The sequence below is a fragment of the Podarcis liolepis genome (assembly GCF_965112155.1).
Source record: "Podarcis liolepis genome assembly, chromosome: 3".
Taxonomy (NCBI): domain Eukaryota; kingdom Metazoa; phylum Chordata; class Lepidosauria; order Squamata; family Lacertidae; genus Podarcis; species Podarcis liolepis.
The window spans coordinates 23,643,991-23,669,869 of record NC_139557.1 but is presented as its reverse complement, the minus strand read 5'-3'; the positions used below and the strand labels follow the sequence as shown (position 1 = coordinate 23,669,869).

General features: G+C 43.1%; 1 protein-coding gene and 1 long non-coding RNA gene across 6 annotated transcripts in view; both read left to right on the top strand.

Moving 5' to 3' along the window:
- Positions 1-4,220: 4,220 nt before the first annotated feature.
- On the top strand, positions 4,221-7,847 carry LOC310703510. Its single transcript, XR_014524206.1, has 2 exons — positions 4,221-5,764; positions 7,438-7,847. It is a non-coding gene; the product is annotated as an uncharacterized lncRNA (long non-coding RNA).
- Positions 7,848-8,077: 230 nt separating this feature from the next.
- Positions 8,078-25,879, top strand: part of ATAD2B (ATPase family AAA domain containing 2B) — a 57,161-nt gene continuing 39,359 nt past the window's right edge. For 2 of the 5 annotated variants that reach the window (XR_014524044.1, XM_083495417.1), the window contains exons 1-10: positions 8,116-8,625; positions 14,567-14,721; positions 17,993-18,039; positions 18,917-19,070; positions 20,353-20,455; positions 22,219-22,327; positions 22,713-22,829; positions 24,465-24,540; positions 25,124-25,222; positions 25,713-25,824. Coding sequence is in view for 4 of the 5 variants with exons in the window: in XM_083495417.1 (XP_083351543.1) it covers positions 8,440-8,625; positions 14,567-14,721; positions 17,993-18,039; positions 18,917-19,070; positions 20,353-20,455; positions 22,219-22,327; positions 22,713-22,829; positions 24,465-24,540; positions 25,124-25,222; positions 25,713-25,824 (1,158 nt within the window). In the remaining variant the exon portion in view is untranslated. Of the gene's footprint in view, positions 8,626-13,841; positions 13,902-14,566; positions 14,722-17,992; positions 18,040-18,916; positions 19,071-20,352; positions 20,456-21,662; positions 21,897-22,218; positions 22,328-22,712; positions 22,830-24,464; positions 24,541-25,123; positions 25,223-25,712; positions 25,825-25,879 lie in introns of those variants that run through there. The other 3 variants (XM_083495416.1, XM_083495418.1, XM_083495419.1) reach the window with 3 other exon arrangements.

Sequence of the window (25,879 nt, the reverse complement as noted above, 5' to 3'; positions counted from 1 at the left end):
ACTATGAGCTGAATAAAGAGCATGAAATCCACTCTCGACTCCGAGTATATTTCACCAGGTCATGCCCATCTCTAGGCCACACCCTCCACTGGCCTTTATTGCTCCTTCCTTGAATGTTCTTGTATGCCAAGAATGTGTTCTTGAACTGTGCTCATGCCTCTTGTTTGCCTGTGTGAAGAGATGTGTGTGCATGTAGAGAGCTCTGGCTTTTACATAGCTGGAATGTGGCCTATGGTACAAAGGTACATGTTGCTCCACCCACTTTTGTCTCTGGCTCCGCCCACCACTGGCATCTACCCCAAACCCACACAGACCTGCATGAACTCATCAGCCAGGGTGCAGAAAATAAGTCCTAACCCTTTTTACATGTCTCCCAGTCATTCAGAACACGGGAGGAAAAGCCAGCTATTAAGAAGAATCAGCCAACCTCCTTTTCTAAAATGAGGTCCCTGGCAATTATGCCAAGACTGATAAAGGGAATCTCCAGCAGTACCTCTGTTTCCATTAATCCTGTCCTGTCTAAATCCGTCTTAACAACAATGTCAATATCCATGCAGGTTAAAATGCCCGCTAGAGCCTAACAAGAGTATGTTTCAGTAAAGAGGGAACATTAGGATTTTCTAACAATCTGTTCGACCACAAGCACCTGAAGAATTGCACGAAGTTGCAGGGATTGTCATAGCTAAGTTTTTTTGTTTTCTGCGTCAGGAAGGGGGGGAAAAAACCTAGATTCTTATCCAGTAATGTGGAAAAAATGATCTACCACACATTTTAAGGACTCCTTTGTTTTAAAACAAAAAGCAGGCTGTAGTCAAACAGAACACAATACTGGCAAAAAACAATTATAACAGCCTATGAGATCACTAAACTCTGGGCCCATCAGTTTGTTTCCAGACTGCTCAGAAAATGATTCCCCCCCCTCACCATATGTTTCTACTGCTTTAATACACAGATTCCTAATCCTGAAAGGGCCTCTGGGCACTGTTCCAATGCATACTGCTTGCTTGAGAATTTGGAATACATGTTAAAGAGATTAATGTGCTTTTTTAAAAAAAGAAAGAAATATAAATCAATGCTAGGATCTAGTAAGGTAAAAAAGGTAAAGGATCTCTGGACGGTTAAATCCAGTCAAAGGCGACTATGGGGTGCGGCGCTCATCTAGCTTTCAGGCCGAGGGAGCCGGCTTTTGTCCACACACAGCTTTCCAGGTCCTGTGGCCGGCATGACTAAACCCCTTCTGGCGTGATGGAACACCATGACGGAAACCAGAGCGCACGGAAACACCGTTTACCTTCCCGTCACAGCAATACCTATTTATCTGCTTGCACTGGTGCGCTTTCAACTGCTAGGTTGGCAGTTGATCTAGTAAGACTCCAAGTGAACCATCACCAGCATAAGGTTGCTTGCCACTACCTTACACTGCTGCTACTAAGGGGTATGGAGCTCACAGTAGTGCAAGGGACTTATGTAGCACTGCTGTACCCGTGTAACTGTTCTAGCATGCCCTATGCAAGGATTTGCACAGCTGAGAAATGAGCAGAATGTCATGGCTTCACCTGACAGAGCCAACAATAATGTTAAAGGTAAAGGTACCCCTGACCATTAGGTCCAGTTGTGGGCGACTCTGGGGTTGTGGAGCATATCTCGTTCTATAGGCCGAGGGAGACGGCATTTGTCCGCAGGCAGCTTCCGGGTCATGTGGCAGTATGACTAAGCAGCTTCTGGTGAACCAGAACAGCGCATGGAAACACCATTTACCTTCCCGCCGGAGCAGTACCTATTTATTTACTTGCACTTGACATGCTTTTGAACTGCTAGGTGGGCAGGAGCTGGGACCAAACAACAGGAGCGCACTCCTTCGCAGGGATTCAAACTCCTGACAACAATGTTATAGCTACACAAAAGGTAAAGGACCCTTGGATGGTTAGGTCCAGTCAAAGGAGACTATGGAGTGTGGCACTCATCTTGTTTTCAGGCCAAGGTAACCGGTGTTTGTCCACAGACAATTTTCTGCATCATGTGGCCAGCATGATTACAACGACGAGTGCCAGAGCGCACGGAAACACCACTTCTCTTGCCACCGCAGCGGTACCTTGCACTGGCGTGCTTTCAAACTGCTAGGTTGGCAGGAGCTGGGACAAAGCAACGGGAGCCACCGACCTTCTGATCAGCAAGCTCAACAGTGGTTTAGACCACAACGCCACCCGCATCCCTATACAGCTACACAACACATCCATGCCAAGCACTTCCAAAAGCAAAGCAGCACTGATACACACACACACTATTAAACAAATAACTCTCTCTCACACACAGTGAACACCACAGCACAGAATTACAGCGTCATTCCTCTTACTGTGTCTGATTTTTCTATAGTGTAGGTTATAAAAAGACTTCGTCACCTTGCAGATATTACCTTTCAATGCGTTACTCTGACAACCCCATGTAGTGCTGTTGTTGCCAGGGTGGGGGGAGGAGCACATTCAGTAGATTTAATTCACAGATAATTCATAGATCGAACGCAGGATGGTAAAGTGAGGGGGATTGCCTCTCAGGTTCATTCTGGAACACTTGGGAATTAACTGTACTAAACCCAGGCCAAGCCTGTGTGAACCTCCTGGGAACAACTAAACTGTACATATGTGAGACAGGAAGCCAAAGTAGGGGGGTGTTTTTTGTTGCTTCCCCAGTACTGTACTTCACAGTCTTCAGCTTCCACCTATTAGCAGTTGTAATTGTTTTCTTGGTCATGCCATCTCAGGCATCAGTCCTGGGTAGCCCTATGCTACTTATACGTTTAATTGGAAATAAGTATCACATAGAGTTTAATGGGGCTTACCCTCACCTATGGGACGCGGGTGGCGCTGTGGGTTAAACCACAGAGCCTAGGCCTTGCCGATCAGAAGGTCGGCGGTTCGAATCCCTGCGACGGGGTGAGCTCCCGTTGTTCGGTCCCAGCTCCTGCCAACCTAGCAGTTCGAAAGCACGTCAAAGTGCAAGTAGCTAAATAGGTACCGCTCCGGCGGGAAGGTAAACGGCGTTTCCGTGTGCTGCTCTGGTTCACCAGAAGCGTCTTAGTCATGCTGGCCACATGACCCGGAAGCTGTATGCCGGCTCCCTCGGCCAATAAAGCGAGATGAGCACCACAACCCCAGAGTCAGCCACGACTGGACCTAATGGTCAGGGGTCCCTTTACCTTTACCCTTGCTTACGTTTGTCGAGCAGGGGTGCTGAATCGGCCCAAAATACATCACAGACAACCTCTTGGGGGACCACATACTAGTAGTGCAGGGGACCAATGGCAAAATAGTGCAGAGCACCAGATGTGACTCTAAACTGCTCGACAAGAAACTACATTCCAGATGTAAATGTAAAGTAAGGAGGGCGAGGGAAAAGGGGGTTTAAGGTGAGAATGGGGTTGCAAAAAAAAAAAAAAAAACTGACTGGAAGTGGGAGTGGGCCCGGCTGACCATAAAGGAGGGGCATAAAAGGGTTTGCAAAACAGAGAGGGATAGTGACTTCATAATTAGGTGGAAAGTGGAATGGGTGCTTAGTAACAGCAATGTGTGGAAGGAGGAAAATTGAGGTTACCATGGGGTGGTAGTCTGTGTGTTAGTGGGGGTTGCACATAAGGAAGGGAAGGCAGTAGCAGCATGGACATAGGAGTAAAGATGAAAGCAGGGTGCCAAGTGGGGCTGCAAAATAGAAAAATAGGTTCAGAAATGTGGTTGGAAAGTTGAAAGGGGAGCTTAGAGGTTGTGTAGGGTGGGAAAGAGACGGTCTAGGGAAGCAATTCCCAAACTTTTGAGTTGCGGAGCACTTTTCAGGAGAGAAATTAATCACAGAGCATTATCACTGCCCTTATGCCAAAGAAACATTTGTGCATTTTTATTTCCAATCTCTTTGCAGGGCAGAGTTTGGAAACTGCTGCTTTAGGGGGTTAATGTGGGCACACTGAGAGCCAGTGTGGTGTAGTGGTTAAGAGCGGTAGTCTCCTAATCTGGGGAACCGGGTTCGCGTCTCCGCTCCTCCACATGCAGCTGCTGGGTGACCTTGGGCCAGTCACACTTCTTTGAAGTCTCTCAGCCCCACTCACCTCAAAGAGTGTTTGTTGTGGGGGAGGAAGGGAAAGGAGATTGTTAGCTGCTTTTAGACTCCTGAAGGGGAGTGAAAGGCGGGATATCAAATCCAAACTCTTCTTCTCTTCTTCTCCTTCACAATGGCAAGGGGCTGTCCAGCAGACACAGCAGGGGAACAGACCCTAGTTATTGTGTGTTTCTAGAGCTTAATGCCCTGTCCTGGCATCAATGGAACTGAAGATGGCCAGGGTATAAATTGGAACAAATAAAATAGGTTGGCCACTGCGGGCATAGAATCCCTTTAGTGTGATCTAGCAGGCCTTGTCTTACGTTCTTATGATATAAATAAACATGTATATGATCAGGATGATTAGTGAGTTGTTCATTGGTTCAATTTTATTTATAATGCATTTTAAAAAAGAAAAATTGTATGCTGGACCAGAGTAAATGAAGGGGGGCAATTTCCTCTCATGCCTATTTCAATGAAGGCAATGAAGACTTACAGGTGAAGCAGGGATTCTTTCAGGTGAATTGGGGATTCTTATCTGTATTAGTTGTGAGAGCATTACTGGTGAGTTGAGCAAATTATCCCAGATTAACTAACAAGGAGCAGGAGTGGAGAGTGGGTTATCCTGCAGGTGGCCATAATCTGTATGGATTTTCTCCTGGGTGGGTGTGAATACTTTCCCTAGGAGGAATGAAAGGAAAGAATTAGATTTGGGGGGCTTTATTTCCTTGATCAAAGAACTACAACAGGCCAGCAATATTTCTTTATCGGAAAGGTGAAGAACCTCCCTCATCCATTATTTTGCAGCCCTGCCACATTCACCACAAAACACTGATTTTTAAGAGGACAGGGCTCCTGTACTTTTTGAGCTGCAGCTCTCCGTTTGTGGAATGCTCTCCCCAGGGAGGCTTGCATGGCGCCTTTGTTACCTATATTTCAGGTACCAGGCAAAATCTTTCCTTTTCACCCAGGCCTTTGGCCAATTAAGCAACTGATGGCCTTTTAAACTGCTGGCGGCAACGGCGAGGGGCAGTTTGCTTGTAACTATGGCACATGCTTTTGTGTTTTTATAGTATAAGCTGCCCTGTAATCGTCTGAGGAAAGGCTGGAACGGACTTTGGTGATATGGTGCTCTGAAAGAACACAAAATTTGAGGGTGGGCCCCCGTTATATATTTCTTATTTTCACAAGAATTGGTTTTTGTACAGTTGCTTTGTAAATGGATCTTCTCAATAGTTACCTATACAAAAATATAGGTGTGATGGTGATGTGCCCCCTCAGCTTGGTGCCCAGTGTGGGGCAACTGCCCTAAATCTGGGGTTGGAATAAAATAATAACAACAACAATAATAATCACTATGCAGAAGAGGGGTTTTAGGCAGCAACGAAATTGCCTCTGCCAAGCTCCCCTTTTCTGCATAACTACTGAGAGGTGCAGGAGCTCTGCCCTCTTTTGCACCTGGCCATCCCATCAAGAGACAAGGAATTTGTGCATGTGCTTTTGTTTATTACGTTTATAGACCATATTTTATTCCCAGAAGCAACAACACTGTGAGGCTGGTTAAGAGGCGGCGATCGTCCCAAAGTGAACCAGTGTGGTCCATGACTGAGTGGGGATTGCAAAAACCCTGGTCTCCCAGGTCCTAGGTCTGAAATTGTATTTTATTAAAAAGTATAAAAAAGTTAAAGGGACGCAGGTGGCGCTGTGGGTTAAACCACAGAGCCTAGGACTTGCTGATCAGAAGGTCGGCGGTTCGAATCCCCGCGACGGGGTGAGCTCCCGTTGCTCGGTCCCTGCTCCTGCCAACCTAGCAGTTTGAAAGCACATCAAAGTGCAAGTAGATAAATAGGTACCGCTCTGGCGGGAAGGTAAACGGTGTTTCCGTGTGCTGCTCTGGTTCGCCAGAAGCGGCTTAGTCATGCTGGCTACATGCTGGCTCCCTTGGCCAATAAATCGAGATGAGCACCGCAACCCCAGAGTCGGTCACGACTGGACCTAATCAGGCCTCATCATGGGACTGAAACTGCCTTGGTCGCACTGGTTGATGATCTCTAGAGAGCTAGGGACAAAGGTGAGAGTTGTTTCCTAGTTCTGCTGGATCTCTCAGCGGCCTTTCATACAATCGACCATAACATCCTTCTGGACCGTCTAGTGGGGCTGGGAGCTGGGGGCACTGTTATACAGTGGTTTCGCTCCTTCCTCCTGGGCCGTGTTCAGAAAGTGGTGGTGGGGGATGAGTGTTCAGACCCTTGGGCTCTCACTTGTGGGGTGCCTCAGGGTTCTGTCCTCTCCCCCATGCTTTTCAACATCTACATGCAGCCGCTGGGAGAGATCATCAGGCGGTTTGGGCTGGGTGTTCATCAGTATGCGGATGATACCCAGCTCTACCTCTCTGCCTCAGAACCAGTGAAGGCGGTGACGGTCCTGTGTGTCTGGAGGCGGTTGGAGGATGGATGGCGGCTAATGGATTGAAGTTGAATCCTGACAAGACAGAAGTACTGTTTTTGGGGGACAGGGGGCGGGCTGGTGTGGAGGACTCCCTGGTCCTGAATAGGGTAACTGACCAGGTGCGCAGCCTGGGAGTCAATTTGGACTCACAGCTGTCCATGGAGGCGCAGGTCAATTCTGTATCCAGGGCAGCTGTCTACCAACTCCACCTGGTACGCAGGCTGAGACCCTACCTGCCCGCGGACTGTCTCGCCAGAGTGGTGCATGCTCTAGTTATCTCCCGCTTGGACTACTGCAATGCGCTCTACGTGGGGCTACCTTTGAAGGTGACTCAGAAACTATAACTAATCCAGAATGCGGCAGCTAGACTGGTGACTGGGGGCGGCCGCCGAGACCACTTAACACCGGTCTTGAAAGACCTACGTTGGCTCCCAGTACGTTTCCGAGCATAATTCAAAGTGCTGGTGTTGACCTTTACAGCCCTAAACGGCCTTGGCCCAGTATACTTGAAGGAGCATCTCCACCCCCATCGTTCTGCCCGGATGCTGAGGTCCAGCACCGAGGGCCTTCTGGCGGTTCCCTCATTGCGAGAAGCAAAGCTACAGGGAACCAGGCAGAGGGCCTTCTCGGTAGTCGCGCCCGCCCTGTGGAACGCCCCCCCCCCCCCAATTAGATGTCAAAGCGATAAACAACTACCTGACATTCAGAAGACATCTTAAGGCAGCCCTGTTCAGGGAAGTTTTTAATGTGTGATATTTTAGTGTTTTTTGGTTTCTATGGAAGCCGCCCAGAGTGGCTGGGGAAACCCAGCCAGATGGGCGGGGTACAAATAATAAATTATTATTATTATTATTATTATTATTATTATTATGGTCAGGGTCCATTTACATTTACCTTATAAAAAAGTTATTTAATTTTCAGATTTTGAAATTTACAAATGTCAAGCAATCAAAACAAGAAGAGAATTCCGTAAATTCCCACGGACTTCCCTCCTCCCCTTTTGCGAGTTATGTTAACTTTTTTCCTCCTGCACCATCTCTATGAATCTCCAGTACAACCATAGCCCAACAAGTATCATTCCAACACTACTCGTAATTTTAATGGTTCACAATGTTGTGCTTTTTGAGGTAAATGATATATTTCCCCCGTTCCTTATTTAAGATGTTAGTCTCCCTGGTTTCTAATTCTTCCCCTTTTTTCTTTTCTTTTTTGCTATTTCAGTATAACCCATCAGTTTAATCTGCCATTCTTCTCTGGCGGCGACTACCTAGGTCTGACCGCTCTAACCACTACGCAGCACTTCCTCTTCCTGGGGGGGGGGGAACGGGCCTAGCGACCCCAATGGAGCCCGACCGGGCGGCGCGTTCAGTCGGAGGAGGCGGCGGCTGCCCTCCGCGAAAAACGGACCCGGCGGGCCAACCCTCCTTTGCGATTGCGCCCCCCCCCCCCGCCAACAACTCCAGCACGCCAGGCGGGCCTCAACCATAGAGATGCGAAAGGGCCCTTCCAACGTCGGCCGGAAGTTCCGGGCGCCGCGCGTCATCACGCTCTCCGTCGATCTCTCCCGCTCCCCCCCCTCACTTCTATGTTGCCAGGGGTAGGGAGGAGGCGGTGGAAGAAGAGGCGGCCCTATGAGCGGCGGCGGCAGACCGGCGCCCCTCAGCGGCAGCGGGCCGAGGAGGAGAAAGGGGGAGAGGGAACCAAGTAATGGCGGCCAGTTAGTGTGTGACTGAGCTAGAGGAGGAGGAGGAGGAACAGCTCCCCGCGTCCCTTCGAGCCCTTGTTCCTCGCCCGGCGGCGGCGGCTGAGGCGCCGCTCCCCAAAGCAGAGGCGGCGGCGGCGGCGCCAGAGACTGAGCCTCCCTCTCCGGGGCGGCTGAGGAGGCGACGGCGGCGGGAGGGGGGCGCCATGGTGAACACCCGAAAGAGCTCCCTGCGCCTCTCCCGCAAAGCGGCGGCGGCGGCAGGCTCCGGGCCCGGCAGCCATTTCATCTCGTCCAGGACCCGTTTGTCTAGGACCAGCGCTCGGGCAGCGGCGGCGGCAGCAGCAGCAGCAGCAGCGGCGGCCGCCGGTCAGGATGAAGAGTCGGCCCGGGTCAGTGGGGGGAGAGGAAGACGAGGCGGGTGCCGAGGGAGGGGGACTCGGGGCAAGTCCCGTAGCGACGGCGCTGGCGGGGGAGAAGAAGGGGCCGTTGTCGGTGTGGGTCGGCCATTGGGGTGGGGGGAGAGGGGCGAGCTTGCGGGGGGGGGGTGCGCTGGCTCATTGTCCCGCTCCGAGGGGCTGAAGTGCAGCGGGACCGCAGTGCCTCAGAAGGGAACCCCCCATAGAACCGATCCTGACCATGCAATGACGGGGACTTTCTCCCGGAGGGTGGCAGCAGGGGAAAGAGGTTGGGGAGGCTTTTCTGTGGTGGCTCCCCATTCGTGAGAGAGGCTCGCCTGGTACCTTCATTGCATAAATTCGGGCCTGGGCGAAAGCAATCTTTTCTCCCAATTAAACCATCTGTGTCCTTTTAAACTCTCGATGTGTTTGTGTGTGTGTGTGTGTGTGTGTGGGAGGGGGTGTTATCCATTTGTTGTTTGTGTTCCGCTTTAATTTCGCATGGTTTTTCTGTTGTGAAGCGCCCTGGGATCTTCGGGTGAAAGGGCAGTCTACAGATGTAATGAACAGGAACAACAACAAGAGGAGGGGAAGGGGCTCCGGCTGAACTTCTCCAGGGTGACTGACTGCTTGCGTGTTTTGCATGCAAGCACAATATTGTGTTTTTTTGTGGGGCTTCTGCTGCTCTGTATGTGTGCGGAGGCTTGTCTGGTTTGTGGGACTAAAGAAAGGCACGAGAGTCTGGAAAGGGGGGTGGTCCTTTACTTGTATCCGAGCTGGCCGCCTTGCTTTGGTGTTGTGCCAGAGTGAGGGTGGGTGGGTGGAAAGCATCGGGGCCTGTCTGGCTCTGTTGCAAGAGGTGGACGTGAGCAGCGAGCCGGGAGGGAGCTGGGGGGGGGGGGTTTGCAGCAGCTCTCTATGCGAGCGAGTGAGCGAACCGAGGTCATTTGAGGTAGGACGTGTTGTGTGAGCTTGCACAGCTGAAGGAGGACGCTGCTGGCTGCGGCCAAGAGCTAAGCGGGGGCAAAGTGTGGCTGGTTGGGCGGCTCAAGAAGTAGCTGTAGAGGCGGTTTCGGGCGAAGAAGGGGCAGTTGATAAGAGAGGGGAAACAAAAACCCCAATGTGCGCTCTTGCTCTCTTTCCTTCGTGCGTCTCCTGTATGTAGGAGGCGCAGATAGACTGGCAGGGTCTGCTGTGCCAGCCAGGTGTCTGGGGCACGGCGAGGCTCCCCCGCTGGCCCATGCTGGGACTGCATTTTAAAGGACAACATGGGGAAGAAGAAAAAAGTTTAGGCTTAGAACTGCCAATTTTGTAAATTTCTTAGAAAACCTAAATGGAGTGCAGTTTTCTTTATTAAAAACTGTTTCCTGTTTGGCAGGGTAGGGGAAACTGGGTAATTCTCTGACAATTTTGGATAGAGATGCAATTATTCCTCTGAGGAACGTATTGATAGCTCAGTCCGGCAGAGCATGAGACTCTTAATCCTAGGGTTGTGGGTTTGAACCCCATTTTGGGCAAAGGTTTCCTGCATTGCAGAAGGTCGGACTGGGTGACCCTTGTGGTCCCGTCTAACTCTACAATTGTATGACTCTATAATTAGTTATTTGCCTACATTGCCGGATATTGTTTTTTAAAAAATAATAATAATGACAATCAGTAATGTGGATAGGTTCTTCATCTACTCATTTATTAGTTTTCATTGGCCATGCACTACGTAAATGAAGGAAAAATCATTCCCCCCCTTCTTTGTCCCACATCTCTAGTCCCACACCTTTCTCTGCCACCCCAACCTTATGCTTACGATAGCAGTGTTTCACACTGAATGTAACTGACCTGTAGATAGTACTATGTGAATGAAAACAGCAACACTATATGTATCTTTGTTATCTATTAAAATCTATTAATGAAAACAATAAAAAATGACAAGCAATCATGAACTTTTAAAAAGAATCACAACTGAATCTTCTTATACCCTGTTCAGGGTACCTTATTCTAAATACTGTATGTGAGCTTTGTCTGTCAACCTTTCAAATATGAGAAATTATAAATTACTGGCATGACACATTCAGCCAATCCGTTGTTCCTGTAGGGACAGACATAGATGTATTAAAGTGTGTTGTTTCTGTTGCTTCTTTGTAAAGTCACAAAGTAGCCTGATCAATGGGTCACCAAAACTATTGTATAAGTACGGTATGTTATATATAAAATGTTCCAATTATTTTTAACTTAGAAAGAGCAGTCAAGTGATTCTGTCTGATAGCCTTGGACACTGAAGCACATCTTTTTGTTCTACTTACATAAACTAATGGGGTTTAGATCTGAACCTATGAACTAGTTTACAATGTGTGAATATGGAATATCTTTCCTAAAAGAGTTAAAAAAAACCTATTGAGTTAGCAGTTTACAGTGCTTTTTTCTGGGGGGATGCAGGGGTACGTATACCCCTAAACATTTTGTGAATCTAAGTTTGGCCTCATTGAGGGGCAGTATTTCAATATGAGTAGGAAAATGAGAATATGGCTAATTTTTTTTCTTAGAAAAAAAGCACTGGTGGTTATAAAGAATGCTTAAAGTCCCATTTAATAAAACAGCAGCATGATGCTATGCATGGCTACTCAGGTAAATCCCACTGAGTTCATTGGGACTTACTCCCAGGTAATTGCTATAGAACTGAAGCCTAAATTTAATCATAAGTATTTAAGATTGGTGAGTATGTATAAATTTGCTGACAGTGAAAATGTTAAAGATGTTTGCATCCATCTGTGATAACATGGAAAACTAATTTCAGATATATGCCTTTAAAATTGATTGTGTGCCTGTTCATATTTTTAGGACAGTTATGTACTTTCATAGTGCACCTAATATTTTCTAACTTTGGTCTCATAGAAAGAGATGCATATGATTGTGAAATGCGCCTAGTACTGCAGATATATGTATAAGTGTTCGAAAAATGTCTTTCAGGCCAGGCAAGTGAGTCTCTTAAGTATTCTTTCAAAAAATACAGATGCTATTTTTGAAATATTTGTATTGGGAACTAGATCCTGAATATTAGCCAGCTGTTTTAATGTGCTTATGGAGCTTTGCGTACATGCAGGGATTTTCTTGTTCTAGCCTGAGCTGTTGGGGGAATCCCCATGCTGTCTTCTTTCCATTGAAGAGGAGGGTTCTTTGGAAGTGCATCTTGGATTGTAGTCGTTTCTTGCCATTCTTCCTTATCTGTTCCTTGTTTGACAAGTGGAATGCTTCACAATATTGCCTTTTTTGTAGGCTTATTTCAATATTTTTTAAAAAAAGTTCTTTGCTTAGAAATATGATGATTCTGTTCAGCATTGTTTTCTGATGGAATATCATGCAAATTACATGCACTACTTATGTTCATTGCTGTTAAGTCTTATGTGCCTGTATGAAAGGGAAAAAATGCATAAAATGCGAAGTGTGATCATTTAGTAAAACCACTTAGATAATAGTTGTTGCCCCCCCCCCCCGTGAGATACCATACAGAACAAAGCTGACCTATTAAAATTTTCCTTAGAACTTGTATAATAGTTGATTGCATGCAGACATTTTGAAGCCAGATTCCAGGAAAAAAAACAATACAGTACATATAATAGTGATTGTTTTACAAATAGCACCTTGCTATTTTTATTCTGCCATGAGGTCATAATCCTAAGCATACATGCTTCAAAGTCAACTCTAGTGAAATTAATAGGATTTACCTCTGTAAATATGATTATAATTGACATATAAGCTTGTGCAACTTCTTGCTATATGCTGTTGAAACATTTTTGTTTATCTAGAAAAGAGATCCTTAGCCATTTTTGTTAGATACCTGGGAGGTGATTTTAGTGTTGGAAAAAGTAATGTTTAGTTGCAGTAGCCTAGGTTACAGATAACAGAATGAGGTTTTTCCCCAAGTGGTATTGTTATTGTATATTTGGTAGTACAGGAGTATTGTTCAGATTGATTACTAGTCAGAATGTTGCAGTTAATTTCTAAAAGTCATAGGGTTTTACTGTGTAATTCTAATACATTGTAAGTTCTGTCCTTAATTGTTAGGAAAAACAATGGTTTTAGCTTTTCATTCTGAAATACATTTGATTTTTAAATTGTTGTTACGCCCCTTGCCCCAGTACTCTGTAGTCTGATGAAGCTTGCGACTTCGAATCATTCAGCACATGCAATGATTTTAAAGCTTTTATCATTCTTGTAGCTTTCTTCTGGGCTGTGTCAATATTACAGATTAGGGGCCACTAACAATTTTTGGGCGGAGAGAGAGATGAAGTTATTCAATGCACACAATGCTGGGTTCTGCCCAGTATTACCTTGAAGAATATAACATTTAATGTCAGTGCTTAAGACACGTCACATAGATTGTGCAACATCCTTACCAAAGCAAGTCCAAGCTAGTCAGCTGTAATTTAAATTGAGCCCAATAGTTTCACAACCAGCTTTTGCCAAAATATTTTGTAGTCGTCTCCTAAGAATAAAAAAAAATGACTGTTGACAAAGGACTGTTAAGCTGTCTTGAAACAGTCATCAGAGCTAAACTAGAAATATATCTGGAAATCATTGTAGCTTGTGATAATTTTTTTTAAAGCTTTGTGTTTAGAAATACTTGTTTTTAATTACACTGAGCAATAAGCTGGTTGCTAAGTGTCTTCAGGCAATGATGCAACAGTTTTTCTGCCTTGTCTGCTTTAGCTAGTTCAGATCTCCCATACCACTCAAAAAACAGGTTTCAAACCAGTTGTGTAGCTTCATTTTCAACTCAGGACAGAATTACTCAGTATATTTAATAAAGGATTGGCCTGTGTCACTAGTATACTTCATTAATAGTGCAGGCACACCTTTGGGTTGTTCACACAGCGTGTACAAACATGGCTGTGGTCTGGTAGCTTACTGTTTAATATTTTAAATTATATAGTGAGTTAAATTTTTTTCTAAATTAATTAATTCTGTTGTCTATGTTCAGTATATTTAGTTTACAGCTCCGTGCAGACTTGATAGCTAAGGAGCAGTCAAAGCATTTATTGTAATGGTGTTCAAACTATATTCTGTGGAATTTGGAGGTTGTCAAGAAGATCACTAACAGCGCTTTTCTATTTTAAAAAAAGATAGCATGTCAGCCTTTCAGAAAGTCTTGAGTGTATTCCAAGGCACTTCCTTGGTTCTTTTTGGTTAAAGGTTTTTCTGGTGCCCTGAAAAAACTGAAAAGTATGTCTGGCATGGTTTTCACAGGAGAGGGATCCACAAGGAAAGAAGACCCTGAGGTTAGGAAACTTGAATTTTGTTGGCTTTGCAGGGAAATGAGGACTCTGAATTTCAATGGGATTTGAGAACTTCAAAGTACAAGTCCTTAATTTGTTTATTGTTGTAATTCATTGAAACCTTCAAAAAGGTTTTAAATTCCCAGTTGCCAGTAACTATTCTTCAGAAGCAAAGAAAAGCCATTTCAATGATAAAGAGAAGAGGGTGTGAAAATATTCTGCAAAAGTGATTTTCCTTGTTAGCTTGCAAATTATATTATTAATTAAAGGTTTTAGAGCATTTATGACCTCTAAATGTATCATGTGCTGTTTTGGGATGTATTGTAGTTTGATCAAAGGAAACGTTGGCTCTCCTCTCCTCTCTAATATAAATATTGGAGCTTGGTGAAAAATCTGATGCAGCCTCTGGAGAAAGATGTAAAGCAACTCTTTCATTTTCCTCATGTCTTCTTCCTACGATTAGATTTCAGTTTTGGCTTGGGTATTTACATGTATTTTGTGAAATTCCTGTGGGTTCACTAAAAGTAGTACTACAGTTGTCTGAACAGAAATGAATTGCCCATCTCTTTCAGATATGGTCCCTGAATGTTTCTTTACCGATGAGAGGTGGTTTAAAATCAGGTGGTTTAAAATGAGACTATCAGCTTGTCTTTTTCTTTCCCTCTTAGAGAGATGATGGTAGTGATGGTAGCTTGAGTGATAGCCACATATCTCCTCCAGCCAAACGTACCTTGAAACATGCAGATTCTGTATGCAAAGACAAATCAAAATCTCGCAGTACTGGGCAGCGAGAGGAATGGAGCATCTCAACTGGACAGTCCCGGTAAGAATGCTAACAGTATTCAAATATTTGTCTAATAGAGTTCTGCCCATTTGCTTGAACCCTGTAAATCTCTTGATAAAATGTCAAATCTCCATCCTTTTGCAGTGAAACATGTTACAGAAAAGTGCATCTACTGCTCTAACAGCATCCCCTTTAAAAGTTTTCCCCTTCCATAGCATAATAAAATGAGTCCTGTGTCCTGATCTTATGGTATTAATGCATTTCCTGGCAGTTAATTATGCGGTGCATAGACAATGCAATGAAAATGGGGATTATACCTGGAGGGGAAGGTGATAACTAGATTTGGAGTGTGTGTGTGCTTTTGCCGGTAAACGTGGATTTCTTATAATCTGTATAATTTCTCAATCAGTCACGTGCTAACGGAAGCTTCTTTGTTTAGAACTTTATAATAAAGAATAAAAATAAAGCTGAGGCTTCTGACTTCATGCATATGTCCATGAGACACAGCTTGTTCCTTCTCCCTCCACTCGACCACTTTATTTCAAATGACAAGCTTTGTTTGTGGAAAAACATCTGTTGCTTACATTTAAACATCTGCAATTCCTTGTGCTGTAAGTGCTGTAATACATTCCGTAAGATGAACTAGTTTAAAGCTCTATGCCTTAAAGTAGAAAGAATGTTTCGATCTCTCCCCGTTTGCTACATGACTGCCTGTCAAGGACTCCTCCTTCAGTCATTCTATGCTGAGCCGAGCCATTATTTGTCCTAGCGTGTTGTCCAAACCTGGGCTCGTATTTCAGCTCTCCCAGAAAAATCACAACTTGTAACTAATGTTTGTCCTATGCAATGAAGTCAAACAGGAGAAAGTTTTCTTGGTTGTATCAGCGTAGGGGGAAAAAAAACACTGTACAGAGATGATATATAAAACATTTCAATCACTCTATTTCCCACAAATGTTACTAGCCTACAAAAATGTTTACTAGCCAGCTGGGAGATGACAGAAGATGTGTGAAGAGCTGTGTCCCTCTTGAAGCAGCCCATTGCATTTCTGTGCGGGACATAGAGAATGCCGTTTTCCTCCTATGGCTTGGTTTATATGTTGGGCATGGAGGGATAGAGTACTCTGTCCCTCTCTTGCTAGTCTGCTCACTCGCCTGCATGCAGTTCCATGTTGCCTACGGCTACCAGTAGCTAGTACTTAAGTACAAAGCTGCTCTGTTTTCCTATTTGGTTCCCAGGATTGCAGAGATAGATGATAATTCCTTTGGGTTTCTGAAGTTAAAGTTTAAATTGAACTCACGGTCTCAGATGTCCGAAAATTGCACATCTGATATACATTGTTATTTAAGCTGATAAATAACTATGCACTGTTTATGCTGGTTGCAGTTGACATATAAATATCCTTATGCTTTTCCCCTACTTCGCCAAGGGAATAAATCGAAATACTGTTGCACACCACCACAGTAGAGAAGATCCTCCAATGCTCTAGTTGCAATCTTTAGCCTATCTTCAAGGGAAGTTCAGTATAAAGCTCATTACAATAGTCTAAACATAAGGTTACATGAGCACGCATCACAGTGGCAAGGTTATCTCGATCCAGGGCAAGCTTACAGCACATAAAAAATTGTAAAACATTAGACGTAAAAAATTTCCCAATACAGGGTTGCCTTCAGATGTCTTCTAAAAGTCGGATAGTTTTTTATTTCCTTGACATCTGATGGGAGGGTGTCCTACAAAGATGAATTAATAATAATAATAATAATAGTAATAGTAATAATAATTAATATATTTATACCCCAGCCACTCTGGGCAGCTCCCAACAGAATATTAAAAACACGATTAAACATCAAACTTTGAAAACTTCCCCAAACAGGGCTGCCTTCAGATGTCTTCCAGCAGTCAGATAGTTTTTTATTTCCTTGACATCTGATGGGAGGGTGTCCCACATGGTGGGTGCCACTATCGAGAAGGCCCTCTGCCTGGTTCCCTGTAACCTCACTTCTTGCCGCGAGGGAACTGCCAGAAGGCCCTCAGAGCTGAACCTCAGTTTCTGGGCTGAACGATGGGGGTGGCCCTGGAAAACCATTTTTGGACACTTAGCAGTAATGGTGTTGGTGCCCGTTCCCTCTCACCATTTTGTAGTGACACCAGTGGCTCAACAGGAACACCAGTAGTGTCAACTTGAAAATCCCCCAGAGCATTCAGGAATCCTGGTTCCATAATTCTTTGCAAATGGACCATCTTAACTGACCCATACCCCCAGCAGTGGAAAGTGGGGCAGAACCTGCTACCTTTGGCCTAAACCTGACAGGAAGTGGCTTATCCATGTTTGATAGAACATCTCCTAGCATCTTTACTTTTACTCTTTGGAGAAATATTTTAAAACTGAATGCCTAATGGTCCTGCCAGTCATTTCCTGTTCCAGAATAGAGTAAATGCTTCAGTAATTTTTCTGGCAAGAATCTTTTCCATTTGTCTACTGATAGCCTTATCATACAGGTGAAATACCGTGGTTATTTGTTTGCCTATGACCCATTTCCTTTGGGCTACATTATTTTGGAAAGTACTTCAAATTTGAAATATATTCTTACTTTTTATAATGGAAAATTACAGTTCTAGAGAATCAATGTACAGAATATTTATGTCTTATGAGTTTTTGAGCTGATCCATAGAATGGCTGTAAATTTTGTTATTTAATCCATTAATGAATAAAGCATAAACCTACAGTTGGTAAGAAGAGATGTAGTGTGTTTTGTAAAATCATTGTTCAGCTGATTCCCACCATTACTTATTAAATAGTTTTAACCTAAACTATGAGCTAATATGTACACTGCAGCTTAGCAAGACTCTTAAAAATCAATACAATTTGTTTTTTGTTTTAAAAAAAGACTAGGGAGGAGCACAGTGACTATGAGCCCCTCTATTGAAGCCTGTATGTATGCTAACCATGTTTTGTCATGCGAGCCAGGTCTATGTTTCACATTGCCTACATATTGGCTTTTGAGTCAGTTAGCTTTTGAGAGCTAATGTTCTGCAGATAAGGAGACAGTCTCATTTCATTGCTGATTCCCTGGGTGAACTTGGGCAAATCTCTAGCTCTGTCTCATTTCCCCATCCACAGGTGTTGAAGAATAGTTATCTATTGTGAAAGAGAGTGAGATAAAAAACTACTAATCCCAGAAGTAGTTTACTATGATACTAGCAGTGGTCATATTCAGTCTGTAACATTTAGGTGTAATGCAAGTTATGTGTGGCTTGTAACTCTTAATAGAACAAATGAATATATTTTGCAAATTTAATTATTTTGTAGGTTAACTTCTCAATCTGGTGCTACATTACCAAATGGACGTAGTTTATGTAAGTACTTCATTTTTTACCTATGACCTTTCCAATTAATAGTGGGGGTTTTTTTGTTCCCTTGTGTCTTCTGTCTTTCAGTGTCAGGAATTTGTTGTTTTTTCGCCCACGCAAACAAATGAATTACCAATAAGATTCCATGCAGCATTCTTTGCCATGATTTTCTTCTTATCACATTCACACATTATTATAATTGTCATCTAAAAATAGTTGCTACTCTAAAGAAATGAGGATAAATATAAATCAGTAGTGAAGTGGGAGGCTATGAAATGAAAAGAAGTGATTTTTACAAGGAAATTGCTTGTTTATATTATGAGCTCGAAGCAGAATTGATAAGGTGATTTTTACTTAAATAAAATAGAAAAAGACTAAGGATTTATTAAGGCTAAAAAATAGCTAGAGGATATTGCAGGAGGAGGAGAAGAAGAAGAGAGTACAGTATAGTGATTAGGATCTTGGGAGTCCATGGTTCAAATCTCCACTCAGCCATGAAGTTCACTGGGTGACCTTGGGCCAGTAATTGTCCCAGCCCTAGCCCACCTCACAAGGTTGTGGTTGGGATTAAATGAGGAGGGGGAGAACCATGATCTCTACCTGGAGCTCCTTGAATAAAAAGCGGGGATATGAATGCAATAAATAAATAAATAAATAAATAAATACATAAATAAAATAAGCAGAGAGACAAAGTGACTTACCTGAATTTAGGCATGTGGCTGATCTGTCAAGTTGGAATATAATAAAAGTGATCCCGCAAGGAAAGTGAGAGGGGACAAAGTATCTTCCCAGCTTTCTTACTGTGCTGTACTTGTACCTTTCATATTTTAAATTTATCATTATTAGCATATAATTCTTATTAAAACATTTAAAATCATTTCAGCTCTCAAAAGCAATTCTCTTCGTGGGGAGAAAAAAGTTGATGGGGACCATGCCTGTATAAATGGAGGTAGAGAAATCAGAAAAAGTTGCCGATCCAGAAAAAACAGATTTGAAAGTTTGAATCAAAGTTTACTATTTGACCAACTGGTAAACAGGTATGTGGAAATTTCCCAATAATGTTTTCTAGATTACTGGCTTTGTTGACATATTACATTTTGTTTTCAGATTGTGAGAATACATCCTTTAGCCATTCCTAAATTGCCGCTAATTAGTTTCTGATTTAAGTGTTTGATATATCATTAACAAATATATCCTAGTGCAGAACTGTTGGTCAAAATATTGAAATTTTTGTTTAATCAAACACAACCATGCATACAAATTGGTTTCCTTTCTGGATTATTTTAGTCTTAACTCCGTTTAACAGAGATTTTGATCTTTTTCTTCAGCTTCTAACATCCTATGGTTTTTGCAAAGTTATTGAAATTACAGATGTCAACAATGATGATTGAATCTACTATATAGTAAATTTCGTGCTTGGACATTATTATGCTCCAATTTTTATCACGGTTTTATTTCAGTGTAACTACTGAAGGCAGGCGCCTTTTATTCTCTTTGTGACCTATAAAGCAGGGGTGGCTATTTTTTTTTATAAAAAAATGCTATGGGCAATTGATAGCCACCCCTCCCAAGTACCAATGCCAGTGGTGTGCATGGCCAATATATTTGCAGACTGCACATGCAGCATTCATATGCAAAAGAGACCACAAAGTACATTTGCACATGCACACTCATGCAGTGCGCATGCAGTCATAGACTGTCTCTCACACACTAGTAACTTAGCTAGATTCTTATATGGTAGAAAAGGCACTAGCATTTCTCATCATATTTTCTTCTCTCAGAAATTTAGGCCGAGCTAGCATCCATTATTCATGCTCATGCAATTTATAACTGATTAGGTCATACAGCATTCCATGAGTACCTTGCATTCACAGAATACCCAAATCACAAAATCGTCATCTCACAACTTACTGCGTCAACACAGATGTTAACACAGAGCACACACACACACACTCTTTCTCTGCAGGATGAGAGTTATTATAAAGTTCTCCCCACCCTAGCAGTAAGGTGGTGGTGGGGAAAGTGAACCTTTTCCTGTTCACAGTAGGGCCCATGGAGTGTTCCCAAGACACCCTGTCCCCACATACCTGTACTAACATGAGGAAAATGCTGCTTTTTATTCTTCATCTCTAGAGAGCAGGTCGAAGGCTTTATCACCTGATCTTAGAGGGAGATGAAGAGATAAAGCACCTTTTTGCTTTCTCTTGATGGAGCAATTTCTAACAAGGATGCAGAGCTCTTAATCTCAGTGCTGAGTGCTACTGTTTGCATAGTAAACAGTATCACATATAATTTAAAAACAATGTTCATGTATTACAGCACTGCTGAAGCTGTTCTGCAGGAAATGGACAATATTAACATCAGACGGAATAGGCGATCAGGTGAAGTGGAACGGTTGCGCATGTGGACAGATACAGAATTTGTAAGTTCAAGTTTCCAGACCTCAAGTTATAAAAATACACCCTTTCAATTTTAAACATTGTGAATATGTTGTTTCTATGCAGCGCTTTAAACAGATGAATAAAATATTGACTCTTCTTTTAATTATAAATTAATATGTTTGATTCATTTGCAAATAATCATGACAGCGATGGAGCAAAGAGGGAGAGGTATGTGATATAGGCTTATATTAAAATAGCTATCAATTTATATTGTGTGTGTGTGTGTGGCAGGGGGTGGAAATCTAACAGCAGTAGTATACCGTATTTTTCGCCCCATAGGGTGCACCTAGTTTGGGGGGGGGTGAATAAAGAAAAAAAATGTTATTTCCCCCCCAGGTGCAGGGCTGGGGCGGGGGAAGCCTGAGCTTCCCCCGACCCCAGCCCCCAGAACAGGCTGCTATCCGCAAGCCTAGGGAGCCCGGTGGGAAGTCGCGCCGGTCTCCCCAGGCTTGCGGATACCTTCCCGAAGCCCGGGGTGCGTGACTCAGCGCGCCCCAGGCTTCGGGATGCAGGCAGCTCTCACCGCCAGCCTCCAAACCAGGTTGTGGAACAGCGGAAAGGCGCGCTCTGCCTCCCCGCTGTCCCCCGAGCTTGGGCTGGCGGTGGGGAGAAGCGCTGCTTTCCCCACCGCCAGCCTCCAAGCCAGGTCAGGTTTGGAGACTGCTATCTGCAAGCCTTGGGAGCCTGACGGGAACTCCCGCAGAGCTCCCAAGGCTTGCAGATAGCTTCCTGAAGCCTGGAGAGCTAGAGGGGTCGGTGCGCACCGACCCCTCTCGCTCTCCAGGCTTCAGCGAAAGCCTGCATTCACCCCATAGGACGCACACACATTTCCCCTTCATTTTTGGAGGGGAAAAAGTGCGTCCTATAGGGCGAAAAATACGGTAACTTCTGGCAAAACTGAATACAAATTCTGTGCGTAGCACATATTTGGCTGATCCATCTTTGGGTTTGCAAAGTTAATATAGACCAGTTCAGCTGTTGTTTTCTTCTACTGTTGAGTGGTCAGGGCCTGTATTGTTCCTGTGATTTCTTGAGGCCTCCCTCAAACAGTACAACAGCACATTTGAAAACTAGTAATAGCTCAGGGAGTTGTCTTAGTTCCCATCTGCCACAACTCAGCAGACTTGCACAACTGTTGAAATGCAATGGCAAATGGCTTGGTAAGTGAAAGCCAATTGATGAGGCAACAAGGCTTCCTCTTTTATGAGCTGGCTAAGTTGCAACAGCCCCACCCTCCCAAGCAACCCTATTGGCTACTGGGAAGCTGTAGCTCTGTATGGTGGAATCCCAGAGTCTCTGGCTCATTTCTGTGGCTCCCAGCCTTTGGGCAGCATCTTTGTGGGTGTCCCATTGCTGTATGGTGGCAAGAAGACCAAAGAATTTGAACAGAATAATTGGGGGCACTTGCACTGTGCACCACCTGTAAGTTCCAGAATGCTGAATGTGCTCCTTTCCCCAAAATGTGAACGCTTGTTCAATAGCAGCTGCTCCACTATTACAATAGCAAATATTTTTGTATGGCATAAATTTGTGAAGATAGATGCTGTAACAAATTTGTTTTGTTGGTCTTGATGTTGCTGTAGTAAGGAAATGGTAACATGCTCACTGTGTCTTCAGTGTCAGTAGCTGATTTATAATTGCCTATAGTCCCAAGCAGCACTTATTTCCCACCTTCAACACTTCCCTGATGATGTGCATTTCTTGTTTTACAATGCAGATCATGCTGATATTATCTTTATTCCAGGAAAACATGGATATGTATTCACGTGTCAAGAGGAGGAGGAAATCACTGAGGAGAAATAGCTATGGAATCCAGAACCACCATGAAGTTTCCACAGAAGGGGAAGAAGAAGGTAATGACAGAGGTTAGCTAGCTACCTTTGTAGGTGATATTGAAAATGTTTGTGTAAAATAGCCAATATAGGGGTTACAAGATTATATAGTCATGGAATTGCTGATATCTTTAAATTTGTTTGGTTATATCCCACAGACCAAAATAATCTCTGCTCTGAACATATTCAGTCAATTTACTGAATCTGTCATTACACTGAACAGATTGATTTTAAATTCTTTATCACCTGTGATAAAATTTATCCTGATATATTATAAAAATACTGTTTGTGACCAAATTTTATCTGTCTGTCTATCTATTAGAATCATTTTACAAATTAACAGGAATCCTTTTACAAGAGTCTGCAATGAAGTTGTATAAATTCTTTATTTGCTTTTTATTTCTAGAATCTCAAGAAGAAGATGGAGATATTGAAGTGGAGGAGGCAGAGGGAGAAGAAAATGATCGTCCATATAACCTGAGACAAAGAAAAACAGTGGAGAGATACCAAGCGCCTCCTATAGGTAAGAGAGAAGCATAAACATGCACACCACTCTTCCTTAACCTTAGTAGCTGTCAAAATAAAAAATTCCTTCCAGTAGCACCTTAAAGACCAACTAAGTTAGTTCTTGGTATGAGCTTTCGTGTGCATGCACACTTCTTCAGATACGTATCTTCAGATACGTATCAGATACGTATCTGAAGAAGTGTGCATGCACACGAAAGCTCATACCAAGAACTAACTTAGTTGGTCTTTAAGGTGCTACTGGAAGGAATTTTTTATTTTGACTATGGCAGACCAACACGGCTACCTATCTACTACTTAGTAGCTGTGTTGGCCAGGCTGTCTTCAATGTATAGCAAGAGAAATGGTACCTTTTTACCAGACTATTTTTTTAACTGCTGGAAGCTCAAGTTCCTTTCGTAATATTTTTCTTTTTGCACTGGATGTTCTTTGAGACATTATTGCCACATTTGCATGTTGCACTACAGCATAGTATAAGATAATAATCAATGAGCTTAGGCAAGCCTCGAGCTCATGTGCTCTTCCTTCTGAATGAATAGCCGGAAGGAGGTCAGGTGCTTTTTCGTAATTATGGCTTGTTTTAACATCTTAGACTAACAAACCATGGTTAACATAGACTGGTTTGTTTGAAACCATAGCTTCAAGTTAATGCTAACTTGTTGGTTTGGATAAAATGTCAAACCACAGTTAAGAAAAAGAAAAAAGCATCTAACCTTCCAGCAATTCAGAATGAATTATGTATGGTACTAACTGTGTGTCTGTTTCACTTACAATTCTTGTACAACCTCTGCCATTTAGGTATGATGAGATTAGGTATGATGAGACTTTGCTCTCCTGTGTGACTCCTTTTCTCTCTGCCCTCTTGATGTGCAGCAATGGTGGGAAATCTGTGTTCCTCCAATTGTTGGACTCCAGATCCCATCAGCCCCAGCTAGCATAGCCAGTGCTCAGGGATGATTGGAGCTCATAGTCCAGCAACAGCTGGAGGACAACAAGTCTCCCACCCCTGGTAGAAAGAACTGGTAGAGCCCACAATAAATTTGAATAGGAAATCTGCATGGTTGCACCTTTTAACTTGTATTTATACTTGTATATTTTGGGAGCAATCCAGTGGAAGTTGTAGTACATACGTCTTAAAGAAATGAGTGTGATTTGAGTAGTGATTTGCCATATGCCCAGAATTTCCCAGACATACCCAGGATACTGCAGCTGCAAGCAGTGTTCAGGCAGAAATTGACAAAATGTCTTGGGAAAATTTGGACATATGGCAGCCCATGCCAGCACTGTCACTTTTGCTGAATTTCCTCAGAAATAGCTCAAAAACATCAAATTTCTTGGCAATTTTGCAAATAAAGCTATTTTTTGAAATATGGCAACCCTAGATTTGAGAAAACTGGTTTGGAGAGAAGAAGAGGATGCTGGAGGTTTTTTTAAAAAAAATATTTATTTATTTATTTATCGCCTGCTTGCTTGCTTACTTATATAAAGGTCTCAGCTTTGCATAAAGGTTGTGACCTTTAGCAAGATACCTAACAGTGAGCATGTAGTTGTTTGTGTAAATCTGTAAGAAAATAAAAATAATAGTACGCAAATTTGTATTGCATTTTTTTCCAAATTGGTTTGTCTTCTCCAGTGCCCGCACACCAGAAGAAAAGGGAAAATGCATTGTTTGACATACATAGATCTCCTGCAAGAAGAAGCCATATCAGGTAAATCAGGGGTCACCAATGTTTGGGGGCATATAGGTACATTTGGAATTTTGAGAGAGTGCCATGGGCACCACTTTCTCTTCCCCAAGTCACTTCCCCCAAAAGATGTAAAGAGACAATGTTTCTGTGACACACACATAGGGGAGCAGGAAGTACATTGGCGGTAATAAACTTGGTCAAATTTATCATGGTTTATTAGATCAAGTCACAACAGAACCAGGCCATAGTGAAACATTTCAGATATAATTATAAACTAGAGCTTTAACTTCTGCTGTTTTGAACAAATCTTGCTTAAGATTAACCATAGTTAGTTAGAATTCGATAAAATGTCAACCTGCAGTTAATAAAAATGGAAGTAAAAGCTTCCAGTCTTGCATGCTGATGAAGGAGGGGGTAGTGTGAGGCTTCTTGTAACTTAGTCCTTTCACAAGAAACTGGTTTATCGTGACATCTGAGCTAGTTCAGTGTATGAAGATAAGGTGGTTTTCTCTGCTTATTACATTTTGTTGGTGTTCTTAAACTTTAGCATTGGAACGCTGAATACATGCTGTTCTTCAGTGAAATACTTTTGTTGCTTCCATAGGAGAAAGAAGCATGCTATTCATAGCAGTGATACAACCTCTTCAGATGAAGAACGCTTTGAAAGAAGAAAATCTAAGAGCATGGCAAGAGCAAGGAACAGGTAAATTTTTTTTGTTCTTTTCAATTTGGGGAATAATAGCTTCACTATACTTGGCTTGGTGAAGCTTGTCAGACATGCAAAACTCCCTTATTCTGACTCAGATAATTGGCTCATCTAGTCTAGTATTCTCTGCTCTGACTGGCAGCATGTCTGCTCCTTAAGTGTTTTTTAAATTAAAGATGCATGGGATGTAGTCTGAGACTTCGTTTGTAAACTATGTGGTTCATACTTCTTATCATACAGATTTTGTATCTTTGCATGTGTCGTACTCGTACTCCTTATTGTAAATTAGTCTTTTGGTTCTTTGTCCCTGACACATAGAGACACTTTTCCTCATGGTGGCTGAAGTTACTAGTATTATGTTGGGACATATTGAAACATCATATGGTTTCCCCCTTGACATACATCCATTCATTGGATGGCAACCCTGCTCACAATGAAATTGAATGTGACCTAATTGGGTGCTGTTTTTGTATCTGTATTGAAACAGATGTCTGCCTATGAACTTCAGAGCAGAAGACTTGGCCTGTGGAATCCTGCGTGAACGAGTGAAAGTTGGTGCAAGTTTGGCTGATGTAGATCCTATGATTCTTGACAAATCGGTGCGTTCCATCTATTTGTCTTCATAACTATACATCTATTTTACAACAAACTAAT